Source organism: Gekko japonicus, unplaced genomic scaffold (genome assembly GCF_001447785.1).
Source record: "Gekko japonicus isolate JY-2015 unplaced genomic scaffold, Gekko_japonicus_V1.1 scaffold94, whole genome shotgun sequence".
Classification (NCBI taxonomy): Eukaryota; Metazoa; Chordata; class Lepidosauria; order Squamata; family Gekkonidae; genus Gekko; species Gekko japonicus.
The window spans coordinates 1,524,597-1,545,230 of NW_015174274.1; the positions used below are offsets into that span (position 1 = coordinate 1,524,597).

Below are 20,634 nucleotides of genomic sequence, written 5' to 3' on the forward strand. Positions count from 1 at the left end.
CATCAGTTGAAGATTGCTTCTGGCCCTGCAAACCATCCGCCATGGGTCACAAATGCCCCCCCCCCGGTAAGTCGGGGACTTATTCTTCTCATAGCTTTCCCGCATTGCTGCAATAATGGATAATATACTGGATAACTCAGCCCATTTTAAACAATAACTATTGATTTCTAACATTTATACTCTACATAGAGTTGTCATCAAATTGTACCCAATATGACATTTTAAGCATAATGTGGAGGTTGCTGCTTAGGTGAAAAATTTGAAGAATTTTGAGTGAAGCTTTAATCAGACTAGCAAAACTTTTCTTGGAGGCTTTGTACATTCCTGAATCCTGCTTTCTAACTCAGCTGAACCTGGTTTGCCTGCAGTACTTTCCCTATTGAACCAATTTAGGAACAGGATAATCTCTAAACTGTGCCATGCTTACTTTGTCCCAGCCATCTTTTATTGCATAACCTTGCTGTGGAGTAATATTTCTCCACTTTATTCTGTGTACGGTTTATAAAGTCTAATTGTCAAACTCTGTATTGTCATTAGGCTTATGCAAGGCGAGACAAGAAATCATGGGCTGAGGCCCAGAGTTTCTGTAGAGTCATTGGAGGTGATTTGGTCACCATCGGTAGTGCAAGAGAACAGACCGGGCTGTGGACCTACTTGTCGTGAGTACATGGTACTATCATAAGTGTTTCAAAGCCTCCAAAGGAAAAGAAACTTGCTACTTAGCACCACAGGAAGAGGCTGGTTTTGTTGAAACCATATGTTAGCTGTAGCAAAGTTACTATATCTTGTGGCCCAGCAGGGGCAGAATGTCAACTTACAAGGAAATTTCCTGGTGGGTTGCTGTCCTAGCAGGCCACAGGTGGCCAGGAGAAAGCAGAGCCAAACCTTAGTAACTTTGCCCGGCGCCCAGGAAGCACTTGGGTTCTTCACCTGCAGTGATGATGCATCAACTCACTGAGTGCTTCCTCCTACACTGCTGCAATTTTGTGGGAGAAAGCTATGGATGAGTCAGTGGCCACTGTTGGTATTGCTGATTATGGAACATAATGGTTGAATCTACATTTCAATTTTTAAATCAGTTTCGTGCTGCATTTGCATTTTTAAATCAGTTTTGTGCTGCTGTGACACTGTCTTTCTCTATGTTTGACGGTGTCACAGCAGCACGAAACTGATTTTAAAATGCAAATTTAGATTCGACCAATGTGTGCAGCTCTGGCTTGTAGTATCACAAGGGCCAATCAGGTTGGCTTGCTCCACGGCCATTTTAACTTCTTGCTCTACCCCTGTGCCTGGGCTAATGTTGGACAGCATGTGACGTTGTTGGAAACTAATTAGGTTTGTGTCTGGTCAGTGCCTGGAAAGTAGACTTCCTGGGAATCCTAAGTAAGCTGCCTTGAGTTCCATGGTGAAAGAAAGGGGCAGATCTAAGTGTAATAAACTGCATTGATTCACACAGCACTGGTTGATTCTAGCAACTGAGATATGAAATCAGTCTAAAAGAAAAACTAGATACTGGTGAAAACTCATATAGTTCTTGGGCTTTGAGGAAACGGCTACAGGGAGGGACGTAACTTAGCAATGTTCCCTCTAAGTTGTGGAGTCTTCTGAGCAAAAATTCTACTTTGTGAGCTACTGGCATTAAAATTGTGAGTGAGCGATTTAGCTACTGCATAAATCAGTTTGCTCTGGAGCCATCATTCCTGAGCTAAGACAAAAATGTGTGAGCTGGGGGCTAAAAAAACTGTGCGCTAGCTCACACTAACTCAGCTTAGAGGGAACTCTGGATGGAAGCCTCATTTCTAAGATAAAAGCCATCAGGCTTATGTCACAGACAATGGCAATATGAGAGCAAGGTTTGAGTAGGATTGCGCCTTTGAGACCAAGAAGATCTCCAGGGCATAAGCTGTTTGAGAACCAAGGTTCTCCTATCTGACCAAGAGGACTTGGCTGTGTTAGTCTGTTGCTGCAAAATAGTAAAAAGCCCAGTAACAACTTTAAGACTAATAAACTTTATTGTAGCATTGTAGTAATGATTTTATATGGTTTTAACTTGTTTTATGTGTTGGCTTATGCCTACCTGTGAGCCGCTCTGAGCCCGCGTTGCGGGGAGGGTGGGCTATAAATTGAATTTATAAATAAATAAATAAATAAATAAGCTTTCAAGAAACACAGCTCTCTTTGTCAGATGCATGGAGGGTATGAAGAAACTGGCCAGAGATATATAGGTGGTAAGGGGAGGGGGGGGAGGATGCAGAAAGTGCCATGTAAATGCAAACCAGTTGCAAAAGTCATGAAGAAGGTATAATACTTTATATTAAATGTAAATATTAAAGACGCTCCCCATGGATATACAAGAATGTATTCATACAGACAAACCCCAGGAACCATGGCTAGGAATATTCTTCCTACTACCCCAAATCCACAAACCAGTAACCCAGGATACCCCATTGTTTCAAGAACTGGCACAATCACGGTAGGAGCCTCAGGATATATGGACTCTATTCTCAGGCCCTATGCCATCAGCACACCCAGCTATCTATGAAACACTACAGACTTTTTCAGGAAAGTACAGTCCATTGACAACCGCCTGGACAATACCATCCTAGCAACTTTGGATGTTGAGGCTCTGTATACCAACATCCCACATGCAGATGGTCTGCAAGCCATCAGGAATATCATCCGAGACAAAACCATAGCACACATTGCCTCTGAACTTTGCCACTTCATGCTTACTCACAATTACTTCAAATTTGGTGACAATCTATATCTACAGGTAAATGGCACAGCTATGGGCACATGCATGGCACCACAGTATGCAAACATATTCATGGCAAAGCAACGCTTCCTCAGCTTCCATCCACTAAAACCATTCCTGTACTTAAGGTTTTTGGATGACATCTTCAACATTTGGACCCATGGGAAGTAAGCCCTTGAGAGATTTCACCAGGACTTCAACAACTTTCACCCACCATCAACCTGAGCCTGGACCACTCTACACAATAGGTACACTTTCTGGACAACACTGTACAACTACATGGTGGAAAGAGATAAACACCACCTTATATTGGAAACCCACCAACTGATATGAGTACATGCCTCAACATACTCTCTACATGCCTCAAGTTACCACCCAAAACATACCACTCGGTCGATTGTCTATAGCCAAGCTTTATGTTACAATTTTATCTGCTCCAATGCTCTTGATCAGGACTCTCACTTAAGGCATTTGCAACAAACATTTTTGGGACTACAGTATCCACCAAATGAGGGGAGGAAACAAATTGATACGGCTAGACTAGTACCCAGAAACATCCTACTCCAGGCCAAACCAAAAAGAGCCAAGAACAGAACACCACTGGTTGTCCCCTATAGTGGTCCAGCTCAAACCAGTCCAACGTATCATCAGTGATCTACAGCCCATCCTAGAAAATGATGCCTCTCTCTCACAAGCCCTGGGTGGAAGACCTCTCCTTGCCTACAGACAGCCCCCCCCAACCTCAAATGACTTTTCACTATCATGAACCATCTAACAGATTCACCAACACAGGAACCAGACCATGCAACATACCCAGATGCCAACTCTGCCCACATATCTACTCAGAAAGTATGATTACAGGACCCAATGGAATCTACTACACAATCTCTGGCTCTTACAGCTGCTCATCCTCCAATGTGATATATGCTCTCATGTGCCAACAATGCCTCTCTGCTCTGTACATAGGACAAACCAGCCAACCTCTATGCAAAAGAATAAATGGACACAAATCTGACATAAAAAATGGCAATATCCAGAAACCAGTGGGAGAACACTTCAATCTACCAGGACATTCTGTCAAGGACTTAAAGGTCACCATAGTTCAACAGAAACATTTCAAAACCAAAATCCAACCGGAAGCTGCTGAACTGGAATTTATATGTAAGACTTGGATTGAATAGAGACTTTGGATGGTTATCTCCAGGGGTCATTTCCTGTAGGAGCGCACAGGAGCAGAGCTCCAGCAGTAAAGAGCCCAGGGGGCAAGCACATGCAACAAGCCCCACCCCCTGCTCCCAGTAGCCCTCAGTCAGAGCAAGAAGCAGCCAGGTAAGCTGCAGAGCCCCCCCAGCCCCCCCAGTCCAAAACAGTCCAATAAAGTTTGTTAGTCTTAAAGGTGCCACTGGGCCTTTTACCATATTTGACCAAGGGAGCTTTGACTCTTGATGATACCCTGGAAATCCTGTTGGTCTCTAAGGTGCTATTGGACTTGCATCTAGCTCTTTTGCTGCAGGCCAGCACAGCTGCCCACCTGAAACTAAAGGCAGTATGGGCTTATTAATATCCTATTTATATTCCATTCATATTGTGACAATATTTATCAGTCAGATAAAAGTATTTAAAGGCTATTTTCTTGTGCAGAGTTTTAAGGTTGAGAGGTGAAATTTAACTTTATAGAAAGACTTGTGTGTTTACCTGCTGTTTGGTTTGTGTGATATTTTAGGGACAGTGGATACAGTGGTACACATTTCTGGATAGGCTTAAATTACCTCAGCCCAGATGATGGATTTGCATGGAGCGATGGATCTCCAGTAAGTACAGCTACTTCCCCCCCCTCCCTGAATTCTTGTTCTTTTCTCTTGATTACTTGCATGCCTGGGTCTAGTGGGTGAGGGAGCTAAACTGAAAAATAAGGTGTCTCCCCCACAACAAAATCTTGCCTTTTGAAAAAGACTGAATGTCTTGTTCAGTACAGAATCAGCAGCATCAACATAATTTTTAAAAAAGATGAACACGTCAGAATTCCCATTTTGTGACTGGAATAACTTGTATCAGTCCATTAGCCCTCATCTAGTCTGTTGTGATGCCTGTGGATATTAATAGCCACCAGGAAATTATCCTGTTGAAGCCCCATTAAAATATATGAACGCTGTTTAGGAGCACAGTAGTAACCGATGCAGCTACAATGATGGCTACTTTTGTTCTAGAACTGTTGCTCAGAGAGTAGACCCCAGGAGCTGTGGAAGGGAACAACTTGTCACATTGCACAAATGGCTTGGATACTGAGCCTAGCTTCTACTGTTCTCTGTTGCAAAAGTGGTCCTCTTGGGCTAGGTGCTTCTGTTTAGTGCAATACCAATAACTTTCAATGAGCCCCAAACACCTGGTGCTGGACCATCTCCACAAAGGACAAAGAGCTTTACAAGCAGAAGGAAGGCATAGGATCCAGCAGTGTTATGGTCTTTATGATGAGTTGCTGGTTTTGTGCAATGGCTCACAGGACTGGATTGAAAGGTTGCAGATTGCTTTCATTGTGATTTTTTACAGGCTTATGTCTCACGTAAACTTGATTTAATTTACCAAATGGACTGGCTTGTGTACAACAAAAGCAATGCTTTTCTTTATAAATAAATGATTTACTAACTTTATTTGTATGTTAGCTCGGGTATATAAACTGGGGATATGGAGAGCCCAATAATTATAATGGAGTAGAACACTGTGTAGAGGTAGCTGCAGGTTACCGAATGCATTGGAACGACATGCATTGTGAAGAACTATTTTCCTGGATCTGTCAAGTTAAGAAAGGTAAGATTTCCTGTTACATCAAATGAAAACATAATTGTTTGTAAGCAGAGTCAAGCCAACTCCAAATCCTACCACAAGACCCAGCACTGAATATGAGCCTAGTATCCCAAATTCAATCTTTTGTAACTCCCTTTTGTAACAGGCCTGAAAAAGACCCCGTAAGTACCTGGACAGCCATATTACTGAGAGTTTGGCTAGACTGGACTAGTAGTCTAACTCAGTAGAAGGCATTTTTGTATGTTCAAATTAGGTAATTAATACATTTATATTGACAGGAAATCTGTAATTTTGATGTATAGGCTATTGATTCATGTGGTGTACTCATGTAGTAAGGCATACTCAGCTGAGCCAGCTCCAAGATTTCTTCCTATAATCCTATTGATTTTTACAGGGAAACTGAATCTTGCATTTTAAACCAAACAAACTCAACACAGGATTGGTCAGATTTTAGCAAAATTTCATTATAGGATTTGTTTCTTTTATTATTTCATTATAGCACTTGTTCCATGCAACCCTTAAAAGTTATATCTATTATAATTTGGTTTTGATAGTGTATTGAAATTCTGTCAGACTACTCATCCAGCAGATTCATTAATTTATTTGTGGATTGACCACAGCCCTCCAAGGTCTCAAGGAATCTTTCCAGGCATTTATTCCCTGTGATTCTTTAACTGGAGATTCCAGAGATTAAACCTGGTCCCAGATATACAAATTCTGCTAGGAGAAACTGCCAAAATATAAACTGTATTTAACAAATATAAAGTTGGTGGTGTCACAACAACAAAATTAATAAGGCATAAGATACAATGTTTCCTCCTTAGAAGATAAGACGTAAAGTCCATATAATCAGTAGAACTTGATAGGAGGAGTCCACATAGTCATAACATTTTCCAAACAGCCTTTGCAAAGATGCCCATTCTAGGCCCCGGTCACACGGAACATTAGCCACGCTACAGAGACGGAAGATAGGTGGATTTTCCGGGCGCGATCACAGCGCCACATCTGGGAAGCGTAGAGCTCCCGTGGCTCACCCGAGGCTTCCTGCCAAAGATGTGGGGTAAAAAACTAGTACCTCCGAGGTACTAGTTTCCAGAAACCGCGGGGCAAGGGCGGGCATCTGATTGGGTTTCTGGTGGCCTCCGGCGCCCGCCCATGTCCCCTCACAAAAAGGTTTTTTTCCCCAAGTCTCCATGGGATGCGCACAAGCACCCAACGGAGCATGCGCACATTTCAGTTTTTTTAAAAAAACACAACCCTGTTTGCTGCCCCGCCCCGCTTCTTTGCCACGTCGTGTGATCGGCACTTCTCCCCTACCCACGGGACCTCGACGGGACCTCAACCGGACCTCAACCGGACGCCTGATCGTGCAGTTGCGCGTTATTTTGCTCCGGGGCAAACAGCCACGCTTCCCCCCCCGCATTTTCCGGCCCGTATGACCGGGGCCCTAGATACTTAAAAGATGCATTTCCTTCAACTTCTTCAGTTTGCCAGCTGTGTAGATGGAACCTGATTTCAACAGACCACAAGGTTCATAGTGTAAAGAGCAAATCATAGGTTCTCCAACTTTATATTTGTTGAATACAGTTTATATTTTGGCAATTTCTGATGGTATTTCTCCTAGCGGAATTTGTATATCTGGGACCTCTGTGATGCTAGGTTTCCCCTTGTTTTTAGAGATTAAACCTGGGCCCTTTTGCATGTAAACCAAGTGCTTGACTTTTGGCCTACTCCTAGAAGCCAGTCTTGAGAATCCATATACAAACATGTCATTCTGGAAAACTGGCAAAAGTCATGTGTTGATAAAGACCAGTGACAGAAGTCTCTATGTTTTCCATGATGTAAGCCTAAATTTCACTTCAGTTTTCTAAAACATCGATGCAAAATAGAGGAGTTTCAGTTACTTTGTAGTATGAGTATGATTAACTTGGTGCTTGGTTTTAATAATACTAGGTACATGTAAATTGTCTTTATGTTCTGTTTTTCTGCCCTCCAGGAGTACAAGTAAAATCTGAACCAACAGATCCACCTCCCCCAAGTAAGCCTCTATTGCCTTCTTTGAGGATATATTAAAATGAGGAGAAAGTTGTGGAGCTGTTTTAAAAACTACACGGCAGTGATAATGTCGAAGCAAAAGCCATCTAGTGGCACTTTAAAGGGAGACAGCATCTGATGATGTGGGCTGTAGTCACAAAAGCTAATGCTGTATTTAAAGTATTGATGTTTAAAGCATCACTAGACTGGGGCAGACAGCCTTTGGGGGCAAAATGTACACCCACAAGCATGCAGCCTCTACCTATGAAAACTGGTGTACAGGCAAACAGAGGAATGGTTAAAGGTTGTAATTGCAGACTTGCTGGAGGCCAACTAAGCACTGGAACTAAGCAGCACCTCAGGGGCTTGCTGTAGTTACTTGGGCAGAGAACCACCCCTGCATACCAGCCAAAATGGTCTGGAGTGCCACTGCTTGGGAATTTTTTACTCTTGCCTTAGACTCTGTTGTTTTTGTTGTTTGTCAACAAAAGATCTGGCCATCTAGATCAGATTATTGCCATGTGCTCTGTAGGGAATTGCCCTTGAAAAGTTTTTGGAAACTTCAGTTGGTGCAGAATGCTGCAGCCAGGATGTTGACTGGAGTGGGTTGTAGGGACCGTATCACTCCAGTCTTTGCCTATCTACACAGGCTCCCAATCTGTTTCAAAGCACAAGTCAAGATGCTGATGTTGAACTTTAAAGCCCTACATAGTTTGGGATTGACATATCTGAAGGACCACTTATTTCCTTAGGAACCTACCCAACCAATATGGTCATCTTCCAAAGCCAGGTGTCCCACTTTCCAAGATTAAGCAAGTGGCAACCAGAGATGGGGCCTTCTTGGTCATGGCACCAAAACTCTGGAATTATGTCTCCAGAAAGACTCACCTTTCCCTGTTTGTTGCTGTCTCCTGCCTAGAGGGTGAAGACTTTAGACCCTATGTTTTAATTGTTGTTGCTATACTTTGTATGTGTGTTTTTGCTTAGTTTTAATGCTGTGTTTTGATTTAAATGAATTTATGATGTACATTTTATGATGTATGCTTTTAATCAACTAGCTGTTTTGGTGGCCTTCATAAGGCCAGAAATGCAGGGTATATATTTTTTAAATAAACAACTCTTCTCGGGACCTGACTACTCACATAGCACCACTTTGCATTTTTCACCATCCTTTAGCATTTCAGAGCCAAAGTCCATATGCACCAGTAGCACACCCATCATCCTTAAAATTCCTTTTAATTACCAGATTATGAGTTTTAACAGTTATGAAGTTATATGGAAGGAAAAGCTAAATCTGTTGGATTTTTTTGCATTTTTTTTAAAGCATCTTGGCTTATACAGATAATAAAATGTTTATAAATTTGCACCACGTAGTCAGATAATATAGACTGGCTTTTCAGCGTATAGCATTTGATTTAATATAGTGCTGATTTTGTTATGGTTCAGATGAGTACTGCTAACCCTGTCTATAGGCAGTTAAGTATCCATCTGTGCTTGTTCCAGAATTTGAGATGACCAGTGATGGGTGGATCCTCTTTAAAAACAAACAATATTATGTCAGCACTGATAAAGCTCCTATGGAAAATGCACGCGAGTTTTGCAAGAAGAACTTTGGAGATCTGGCTGTTATTGATGGCAACACTGAAAGAAAGTTCCTGTTGAGTTATGTAAGGCGCTCATTTGTTATCTTTGACATATATCATTCAGAAGAGTCAGCATACTTTTACAGTAAGAAACTGTACACCTCTGAAGCCTGGAAATTGTTGATAGCAACTAGTTTTACCCAGTGGAAACAGTGAAATAACTGTTGAAAACTCTGATTACAATATAACTATGTACAATATTATTCAGATGGCTGTCGCCATAATGAAAGCCACTGTAGTATAAAGGATGGCTCTGGACTTTTTTTGCCATCAAGTTGCAATCGATTTATAATGACCCCCCATAGGGTTTTCAAGGCAAGAGATATGCAGAAGTGGTTTGCCATTGCCTCCATGTAGTGACCCTGAACATCCCTGGTATTCTCCCATCCAAATACTAACCAGTGTCAACCCTGCTTAGCTTCTGAGATCTGATGAAATAGGGCTATCCTGGGATATCCAGAGGGCTTTGAACTAAGGAGACTTAGGTTCAAGTCTTTGTTCAGCCAAGAAGCTAACAAAAAGATGTTGATGCAGTCACTGTTTCTCATGGGGAAGGACTATGGCTTTGCCCGTGGATGCTCCCAAGTTCACTCCCTAGCATCTCTAAGTTTAAAAAAAGTCTCAAATAACAGGTTGGCTTCCCTGACCTGCCTTCTCCTCTTCTGTAAACCAAAACCAAAACAGACACCTCCTTGCAAACTTTGACGATCTCTGAAAAGGAAGAAAGACAAATTCACATTTCAGTGTTTCCATGACCTGCTATGCCTGCTATACAAAAGACAATTTCAGTTCTTATACAACAGGGATTCTTTCTCTCGTCTGGCCACAATTTGGCAAGGGTGACAATCACAATCCCTGAGAATTTTATCCCAGTTTGTAGGGAGGGGAGAGTTAGACCCAGAAATGTGTTTCCTATCAAAACCCATGGAAACAAATACCCAATTGATTAGCCAATAGCTTTTATCCTGATTGTAAAGAAAATTAATCAAATTCTTTTAAAAGAAAAAGAACCAAACCCAAAATATTTTTGCGCTATTCTCTATTTAAATCTACTGAACTATTTCCCTTATTAATTGGATGCTTAATACTTATTAGAAGAAGGACTTTAGTAAGAGATTTTTGATTTAAGGACCTTTCTGAATTAATTTCTCAGACATAATTTCCAGAATGTGCCAAAGCATGTGAATATATTTTCATCTCCATGTTTTAGATCAATCAAGATAAAGAGAGGAATGCTTACTTCATTGGTTTAAGACTGAGTCTTGATAAGCAGGTTAGGTAAGTAAACAGAAAACAGTACAGCATGTTTTTTCTTTATTATTTATTTATTGAAACATTTATATCCTGCATTGGGCAAGTGATTCACTGTATTCGTGGTGCTTGGGGGGGCAATAGTGGGAGGATTTCTAGTATCCTGGCCCCACTGATGGACCCCCTGATGGCACCTGGTATTTTTGGCCACTGTGTGACAGAGTGCTGGACTAGATGGGCCATTGGCCTGATCCAAGATTGGCTTCTCTTATGTTCTTATGTTCATTTCCTTGTGGTTCAAGGTGGCTTATAATAATAGTTAAAAACAATTTCTTCTAAAACCAAAAATGACATAGCCAACCTCAAATCTGTCCCTCTCTTAAAAGATGCCTAGCATTCAAACCCCATTGATATCCTTGACAAACAGTTAGGCCTTGCAGCACCCTCTGAAGATTGTCAAGAATGATCCACCCTCACCTCTTCAAGGAGCCCATTCCGCAGAGCCATGATGGAAAAGGCCCAGACTCTGGTCAATACCAGATGGGTCACCCTAATTATTGGTATAGTCAATAGATGGCTGCCTGACAACCATAGTTTATGTATAATGCCATTCTATATAACATTGTGCGCATTATAACTTTTACATACAGAACTTCACTTATGTAATTATTATGGATCTTCACCATTTTCACCTCCCTTCCAGTAGTACCTTCCAACCCAAAGAAAGTTGATTAATGGGGTGACAGGTCCAGGAGAGTCAGTGGCCTGCAGTGAGGAGGAGGAGGGAAGTTGCACCCTCCTCCTATCAGTACAGGAAGAAGAAGAAGAGTCTTAGAGTCTCAGAGTGGCTTACAAACTCCTTTCCCTTCCCCTCCCCACAACAGACACCCAGTGAGGTAGGTGGGGCTGAGAGAGCTCTTTCAAGAACTGCCCTTTCAAGGACATCTGTGCCAGAACTATGGCTTGCCCAAGATCATCCAGCAGCTGCAAGTGGAGGAGTGGGGAATCAAACCTGGTTCTCCCAGATTAGAGTCCGCACACTTAACCACTACACCAAACTGGCAAGAAGGATGATTGTGTTGCTTCCCCCTCTTCACTGCAGCCCCTTTGTTCCATGTGGCTATTTCTCCATACAGGTCCCATACAGGGGTAAACTTTCCTAGAGTCAGAAGAGGCTGCTGGGGAAAGGGAGAATATCAGGAACAACTAAAGCACAGTGTATAATCTAATTCAAAAAGCTGGTCATTTTACACAGACACTTATCAACGATAAAGGATGTTAGTACTTTCAGAAACTGAAATGGTGTATTATTTAAACAAGATAATTAACAAACTCAATCTTAGGCTTAAACAAAGGCTGTAAGAGCCTAATACACTTTGCACAAAATAACTGGTTGCAAGGGACACAATATACAACATATGTGCAAGCCCAGCTCATGGGCTATACCAGTTCATATGTTAAAGTACACACAATTCCAACAAATCTAAGCCAGCTGTGAATTTCTGTAGGTTTAGTACCACATACACATGCTTGATTGGTGATTTCCTCAGCATTGCAGTTGATGTTAGCTTCATAACATTTGTTGGAATTGAATTAGAAAAACTGTACATCTTTCTGTAATAGTTCAAAGATTTGTCTTCCACATTTGAAAATTTTGATGTCTGTAGCTGTAAGACCAGAAAAAGTCATGTGAAATGGGATTTTTTTCTACCGGTCCCTGTAGTCTTTCAAGCCTCAGTTCATCTCAGCATCTTGTGAAGTCCTGTGTACTGTAACATATGAACTGGTATAGCCCATTCATATGTATATATGTTGTATATTGTGTTCCTCGCACATCAGTTACATTGTGCAAAGTGTATTAGGCTCTTACAGCTTTTGTTTTAAGCCTAAAATTGGGTTTGTTAATTATTTTGGTTAAATAATACACCATTTCAGTTTCTGGAAGTACTAACATCCTTTATTGTTGATAAGTGTCTGTATACAATTACATGATTTCTGAATTAGATTATACATGGTGCTTTAGTTCTTCCTAATATCCTTACACACCGTGGTCCCTTGGAGAAAGGGAGAAGGCAGGGAAGATCTACAACAATCAGCAATTTCTGTTAATTCATTGCTAGATCCAACTCAGTCCGTTGGCCCCTAAGTCAAATCCTCTGATTCCCTTTCACAAGGTCTTCCTCCAGCAGTGAAAATCTTCCTGCAACGGAAGAATTTTTTTCATTGGAGCTTGTATTTCTCCATCTGATCAAATCTTTCTCCATTAAAAGAAGATTTGGCAGAGTTGAAATGTATGATCCAACATAGTAGAAGGGAATGGTAGGATCCAATCCAGTATATTCTGAATCTTTTGTCTCAGCATTTAAAACAGGACAAGTAAAGAGACTCAGGCTGATGTTTGAACTTCAAACAACAAATCATGTCATAAATGTGCATGCCAGGGTTCACTAAGGTATCTGAGTGCACAAGGATAATATTACATTACATGCTGTAGCTTTTGTGGCCTCTTTGTAAATGGGTGCAGAAAATGTGGTAGAGTTTAGTCTCAGAACATGCAGTTGTATCTTGTTTATGCATGCCAGCTATCTGATCTCTCTGTCCAAGATAGATATTTATTTTTAATTTTCATCCCACTTTTGAAAACAAATGTGAGATTCAAGCTGGTATCTGAACTGGAACAGTAAAATTCAGTCCTGAACATGCACGTCAAATTTAATTCCAATGTCTCAAGGTTCAAAGGTGACCTTATGTCACAAACCAGTACTCCCACAAAGAGAAGATGTCTACATGCAGCAAAAGCCATTCAGGGAATAAATAGCATCTTAGTATGCAGTATGCAAAGTACATGGTACTCTTTTTATTTTCTAATGGTTTGCCTTAGACAGTCACTTTAAAATTTGCCAGATGAAGCAATAACGATTGAGATGTGGTGGAGTCATGAGAGATATGTCAAAACTAGGGTTGCCAGGCTCCAGCTGGGGCCTGGAGATCTCCCACTTTTACAACAGATCTCCAGCAGACAGAGATCAGCTTCCCTGGAGAAAATGGCTGTTTGAAGGGTGGACTCTATGGCATTGGACCATGCTGAGGTCCCTCCCCTCAGCAAACCCTGCCATCACCTGGATCCACCCCCAAAGGTATTTTCCAACCCATACCTGGCAACCCTAGTCAGAACCATGGTTTGGGCCTGGCAGTTATTTTTTTTTTTTACATTTTTCTCCTGCTGTCTCTCTGAATGATGGTGAGAAAGAGGAGCTGGGGTGGGGGGATTCTTTGTCCCCACTGCGGGGCTGGCAACCCTAAAACTGTCATGTAGGCCTCAAGGCCCCATCCTAAATTAAAACAATATTTACTGTTAAAACTAGAGACATAGTTAATGTAGTAACTGGGGGTGGGGCAGGATATGATAGGGCTCCCAACAACACCACTTGGGCAACGCTGGGACATTGGTCTAAAGCATCACTTGGAACTGACATTACATCCACCCCAAACTTCACCCTCTGTAGGCACAGGCATTTGCCCAAGAAAATGCCAATGCCAAGGGAGGATGGAATTTGGAGTGGATGTAATGGTGATTCCAAGTGATGCTTTACACATTTCCCCTGATCTCTATGGAAAAGACCATAGAGACTTGGGGAAGATTCCTAGAACATCACTATGGAAGCAATTTTTTCTCCTGCTCCTCAATTTCTTGAGAGCAGGATATTGGAGCTTGTGATAGGGCATTCCCTGCCAAGACCAGGCAATTGAGAAGCCTAGGATATGAACTTCCCTCAGTTCAGAAATTTGTGCTTCAATATGCGGCAGGCCCATAGCTCTTTGTAATTTGGACGAGGCTTGTATGGCATATCCCCCTCTCCAGCTGCTTCCAGACAGCTAGTCTATCAATCCTCATTTCCTTTCAAAGCAAATTTACCAGGGTTGCCAATCCTCAGGTGGGGATCTCCTGGAATTATAACTGATCTCCAGACTACAGAGATCAGTTCCCTTGGAGAAAATGGCAGCTTCAAAGGGCAAACTCTACGGTATACCATAAAATCTAGGTGAAATCTCCCCCTCTCAATTCTCTCCTCCACTGGTGCTATTCCCAAACATCCAGGAATTTCCTAACTTGGAGTTGGCAACCATAAAATCTATTCCTGTCTATGTATGGTATTGGAAAGAGCTTGCAGTATACAATGCTCTTAATGAGATATTCCTGCTTAGTATTGTTGCTTCCTGTAAGGAAACATGAGATTTGCAGTTTCCTGTGTTTCCCGGCCCAATTCTTTGAAGCAATACCATAGGATTGCCTACTGTATGTCGAGAAATTCCTGGAGATTTGGGAGAGGAACCTGGGAAGGGTGGGTTTTAGGAAGAGGAATAAACTCAGTGGGGTATAATGCCATACATTCTATCCTCCAAAGCAGCCATTTCCTGAAATGGAACTGATCGCTGTAGTCAAATAATTCTGGGAGATCTTCAGGCCCCACCTGGAGGCTGGGAACCTTAAGTAAGAAGCTTAGGCAACAACAGATCCATGCACCCTGGCAGAAAATTATCTTGAGTATGCTCATGAGCATCCCTGTCTTCCTGATAGAGGACTAGAAAGCCTCCGTTGCCTCCAGAGAGCCTTCCTTGCAACTATAATCCCCGCTCCATTGGCAAAGGCAGAGGCATGGACCAGCAAAGATGGCTGAAGGCAAGCTTGGTTGAACTTTTTCTGGGAATTCTCTAAGAAACCTGGTATTTAAAAACACCATTGTAGTTTGAATGGAGGTGAGGGGAATCACTACTTTCAAAATAGAGTATTTTATCTGATATTTGTCTGAAAAGTGCTCCCCGCCCACCTTGAATAATATTAACCGTGTTGAAAGAAACAATATAATATTTAATTTGTCTTTTAGTCGGATGGATGGAAGCCCCGTGGACTATTTAGCTTGGGCACCCCATGAACCAAACTTTGCAAACAATGATGAAAATTGTGTGGTCATGTACAGAAGAACAGGTAGGCAACTTGACAATCACCAATACTTTCTGCTTTGTTGTTTGGTTAAAATAGGGTGAATTATTCCTGAATATAATGCTTAGATTAACCATTTTAATATATATGAAATGCAGCAGTATTTTTTATGTCAAATGACTCACAGTGTATGACTTGTTTTCTCATGGTCAGGACTATGGAATGATATAAACTGTGGTTACCCACAGCCTTACATATGTGAGAGACACAACAGTTCAATTAATGCAACGGCTGTTCCCACTACACCTTCCATTCCAGGAGGATGTCCAGAATCATGGCTTTTGTTTGAAAATCAGGTATAGTGGTAATTTTCTCTCCCCCACCCCCAAGCGGCTCTGGGAAGCCATGGCTGCAGTCCAAAATTCACTTGCTAGGAAGTCAATGGAGCTTACTGCTGAGTAAACATGCTTAGAATTGCATTACATGAGCCGTAAACATAATTGTGGTGTTGTGATGCTGGTCTTCTATTTGCCTTTCTGTATATATAACACATTTTAACATTAATTAAAGAAACATTTGTAAGTTTTGTTGCCTTCCATTTGCTCATAACCAACCTGACAATTAAACTTCAGGCCTTATAAGCTATGTAATGTCCTTTTCTTCTTCATCCAGTATGGAAAATTGTTGGGGGAAGCAGGGGAGTAAAATCCAAGTGGAGCACTAATAGCTGTCCTGTAGAGGAAAAATCAGACCGGAAAAAAATATATGATTTGTGGAGCCCAGGATGACTGGGTGATCCATGTTGGCTTGTGGGCTAAAAGCACATTCCGCACGCTTTCAGAGCCAAGGCACTGGTGAAGACGACTTCTCCCCACTCAGCCAAATGATCCCCTGTAGCTTGGAGCTGAAAGCATGCCACCAATCATATGGTTAGAGGAGGAGTGTGTAAGGTGTGCTTTCAACCTAGAGTTGCCAACTCTGGGTTGGGAAATACTTGGAGAATTTTTTGGGGGGGTGGAACTGAAGGAATGTGGGGTTTGGAGAGGAGAGGGACCTCAGCAGGTTTGAATACCATAAAGTTCACCCTCCAAAGCAGCCATTTTCTCCAGGGGAACTGATCTGTATCATCTGGAGTGCGGTTGTAATAGTGGGAGATCTCCAGGCCAATGTGTCTATTTCAGCCCCAAGCCACCACTGATTAGCTGGCCGGTGGCCTGCACAACATCAGACTATGGACCAGTGGGGGAAGGGGGAATGGTCACCTGCTTTTTAGTGTAATGTATGACAGAATCACAGTGGCAGGTTCACTGACTGGATCTTGTAGTCAAAGGATATTATTTATATTCAGGCCTGTAAGAGAGTGTGTGTATCCATTAGGGCTGAGAGCTCTGGGTTAGGAATTGCCTGGAGATTTTGGGGGTGAAGCCCAAGGAGGGTTTGGGGAGGAGAGGAACTTCAACAGGGCATACTACCATAGAGTCCACCTTCCAAACTGGCCATTTTCTCCAGGCGAACTGATCTCTGTCACCTGGAGATCAGTTGTAATAGAGGGAGATCTCCAGCCACCACCTGGGGGCTGGCAACTCTAGTGTCCATCCTTGTGACAATCCCTTGGAGAAGTGAACTGCTCACAATAAGCAGGCCTACCAGTTTTCAGTCTGGTAACCGGACACATATTTTAAAATTTTATAATCTCCCAGTGAAGCAGGAATTCTCATAGGTTTCCTCACACTCATTTCCCTTTGCGGGGCCTGGGTTGAAGAAGTATGTTGCCAAAAGGAAGGTGGAGTTACAATTAACCCATTTTCCATTTTAGTGGGAATTTAGCAGGTTGTGTTCAGATTGCAAGATGAGAAGGCTAACAATAGGCTTTGTTTAGTAACTCTTAATTTCAGTTCATTCTTTCTTTTTTATTTTCCCATGCCCTGCCCTCTATAATTTATCAGCATCCTTTCAGAGCCACACATTTAAATAAAATACTTTGTCCAGTATTTCTCTCTTTCCAGGGATAATCTTTTCTTTTCCAAACCTTTGCAAAGAATAGTCTGGTGTATTTATAATCTGAATTTCTAATGCTGTGGATATTACAATGTATATAATGCCATTACATGTGCAAAAAGGTAGCATTCTTATGACAAAATCAGCCATTCTCTTTTTGCCTAGGATAGATCCTTGCCAAACACTAAGCTGACAGAAGCAATTTGTACAACTGTGTGATGGAGGGGTTAGAGTGTTGGGCTAGGTTCAGATTCCACTCTGCCATTGAAGGTTGCTGGGTGATAGGGCTGCCAAATCCCCCCGGGGGGCGGATTTCCCCCCGCTTTGGAGGCCCGATTTCTGCCGCCGCGGAATCGGGCCCCAGGGGAACCCCCTCCCCGGAGTGCACATCAGCTGGATGTGACGTGATGATGCCGGGCACGCTGAGGGCGGGGCCACAGCCATTTGAGGGGAAAACATAGTTTTCCCTTCAAATGGCTGTGCCCCGTCCCCAGCGTGCCCGGCGTCATGACGTCGCCGCAAGGAGAAACAGGTTTGGCAACCCTACTGGGTGATCCTGGCTGAGTCGCATACTCTCAGTCTAACCTACCTCACAGGGTTGTTGTGAGGATAAAATAGAGGCAAGGAGAATGATACAAGCTTCTCTGGGTCCTATTAGGAAGGAAACAAACACTAACCAGATTGTCATTAAATATCATACTAATTGGAAATGTTGAAATGTTGAACCTTGCAATGCTATGCAATGCCACACCTGAGGATTTAGTAGATGGCCCAGAGGTTTAAACCATTTTTTGACAAAACTTTTATTGCCTTGGCATTCTTTAGCCAGATGAATAGAATATGATTATGGAAAAAAATGTTATTTTCCTCCACTAACACCTTTTCCAAGTTAGTACATTGTTTCCATGTCCTCCCTTGTTGTGGACTGGAAAAAAAGTCCTGCAAAATTAGGAGAAGAATGATATATCTATGACTCCCAAGTGTTTCAAAGTTTATAACTTGGTTATTCTCTGCTAAATCTAATATCTATCCAAACCACTATTCTCCCATATTTTAACCTGAGGCTGATATATTAGTTGGTAATTTAGTTCTCAGTTTCCTTACCACTGGAACTGGGGTTGTGGTGGTGGTAGGGAATGTTTACCACAAATTCTGTCCCAAATATCCCTCAGTTGCTCAACCACCAGATTATCAAGGGCATAAAAATGTTCTTTCTCCCCCTTTTAGCCACAGCCACAAACTAACTGGCATTTTTACCAAAAATGTGATTAGTTGTAGTTGAGGTCTGATCTGTGCTTTGATTAAGCCAGTTCATTAACCAAGATAAAATAGCACCCAAGTAATAATCATGCAGTGGCTCAAGTGGTTAAGACGCTGAACTGCAGGCTGTGGAAGGTTGGTAGTTCAGCAGTTCGAGATCCGAGTGTGCTGCATGACGGAGTGAGCTCCCGTTTCTAGTTCCAGCTCCTGCCAACCTAGCAGTTTGAAAGCAAGAAATTCTAAGTAGATAAATAGGTACCACTTCAGTGGGAAGGTAACAGTGTTCCGTGAGCCTTAGTGTTTAGTCATGCTAGCCACATGACCACTGAAATGTCTTCGGACAGTGCTGGCTCTTCGGCTTTGAAATGGAGATGAGCACCGCAACCCTAGAGTCGGATTTGACTGGCTTTCGAGCAAGGGAACCTTTATCTTTACCTTAATAATCATGTAGGCTGGCTGGGAATTCCTAAACCACCATTTTTCTTTTGTCTTTTTTTCTAGTGCTACAGATTATTTGGATATGAGGAGAAAGACCAGAAAGATTGGCATGGTGCACGAAAAATTTGTATTAACTTTGGAGGAAACTTGGCCACCATCCTTAATGAACGTGTGCAAGGTGTGATACATTTATGGTGGTAGATAAAACTTATGAAACACTGCATTGCTTATTTTGTGATTTTCTTTGAAGGGGCATTAATAATACATCTTTCATGCATTTACTTGTACTCTTTGGTATACTTCTACAATATAAAAATGGAGGAGAGGAGAATGATGTAAGCCACTTGGGTCCCCATTGGGAAGAAAAGTGTGGTTTAAATGGAGTAAATAACTGGAATTCAAAAATTTAAATATAAGTTTGAAGCAATGGTACTCTGGCATACTGTTACATACCTGCCATTCATTAAATGTATTTTGCATAAAATCAATGTGAATTATGCAAATAAGTAAGATAACGCCTATAGCATGTTACTAGCCAGAGGAACAGTAGGCAATACTCAAGTTTTGTTATAAAAGATCAAACAGCAAATCTAAACATACTTTTCCAGTTTTTATGACATTTTCATTTCTCACATTGCCAATTCTTGTTCAAGTGTTAATGAGTTAAAGTTCAAGCTCATGCCAAACTTCAGCACTACAAGAGAACTTCTTTGAATAAACAGTATCCCAAAATATTAGTCATGCCTGTGTTCCCCCCTTCCTTTTCTAGCCTTCCTCACTTTCCATTTAAATCATTTCTCAAATGATGCTTGGATTGGATTAAATGATTTCAATGAAGAGAAAATGTACCTCTGGACCAGTGGAAGAGCAGTCCAATACACCAACTGGGCCTCAGAAATGACTGCATCTCAGTACGGTGTGTCGGTGGGTATTTGATTATACGTTGTTGCGAATCCTACAATATATTTGAGTACTGCTCTGCTACTTCAATTTTTACACCTCTTTTTGTGAGACTCTTCAATATATAGGCCTGAAATTAGAGCCACATGCTTAAAAGAAAAGGTAATGTGAATAGACAAAATTATTTTAAAGGAATAGCACATTACCGGGGTGGGGAGAGAGAGATACACACACAGACATACATATATATGTATGTATGTTGTTCAGATAGGGGTGCCAACCTCCAAGTGGAGCCTGCCATTCTCTCAGAATTACAACTGATCTTCAGACTACAGAGATTAGTTCCATTGGAGACAACAGCAACTTTGGAGGATGAACTCTATGGCATTATACTCCACTGAGTTTCCTTCACTCACCAAGCTCCACCCTCCTCAGGGTCTATCCCCATATCTCCAGGAATTTCCTAACCAAGAGTTAGCAACCATACTTGCAGATCCAAGTCTGGGTGTAGTGGTTAAAAGTGGTGGACTCTAATCTGGAGAACTGGATTTGATTTCCCACTCCTTCTTGGGTCAGTCACAGTTCTCCCAAAGCTGTTATCTCAAGAGCAG

General features: G+C 41.9%; 1 protein-coding gene across 1 annotated transcript in view; it reads left to right on the forward strand.

Annotated features, from left to right (window-relative positions):
* The window catches only part of MRC1 (mannose receptor, C type 1), a 70,625-nt gene that overhangs the window by 32,369 nt on the left and 17,622 nt on the right, over nt 1-20,634 (forward strand). Inside the window, exons 13-22 of the mRNA XM_015423752.1 lie at nt 538-659; nt 4,479-4,566; nt 5,416-5,560; nt 7,554-7,595; nt 9,095-9,258; nt 10,445-10,512; nt 15,372-15,472; nt 15,641-15,783; nt 19,187-19,301; nt 19,893-20,047. Coding sequence (XP_015279238.1) covers nt 538-659; nt 4,479-4,566; nt 5,416-5,560; nt 7,554-7,595; nt 9,095-9,258; nt 10,445-10,512; nt 15,372-15,472; nt 15,641-15,783; nt 19,187-19,301; nt 19,893-20,047 — 1,143 coding nt within the window. The remainder of the gene's footprint in view (nt 1-537; nt 660-4,478; nt 4,567-5,415; nt 5,561-7,553; nt 7,596-9,094; nt 9,259-10,444; nt 10,513-15,371; nt 15,473-15,640; nt 15,784-19,186; nt 19,302-19,892; nt 20,048-20,634) is intronic.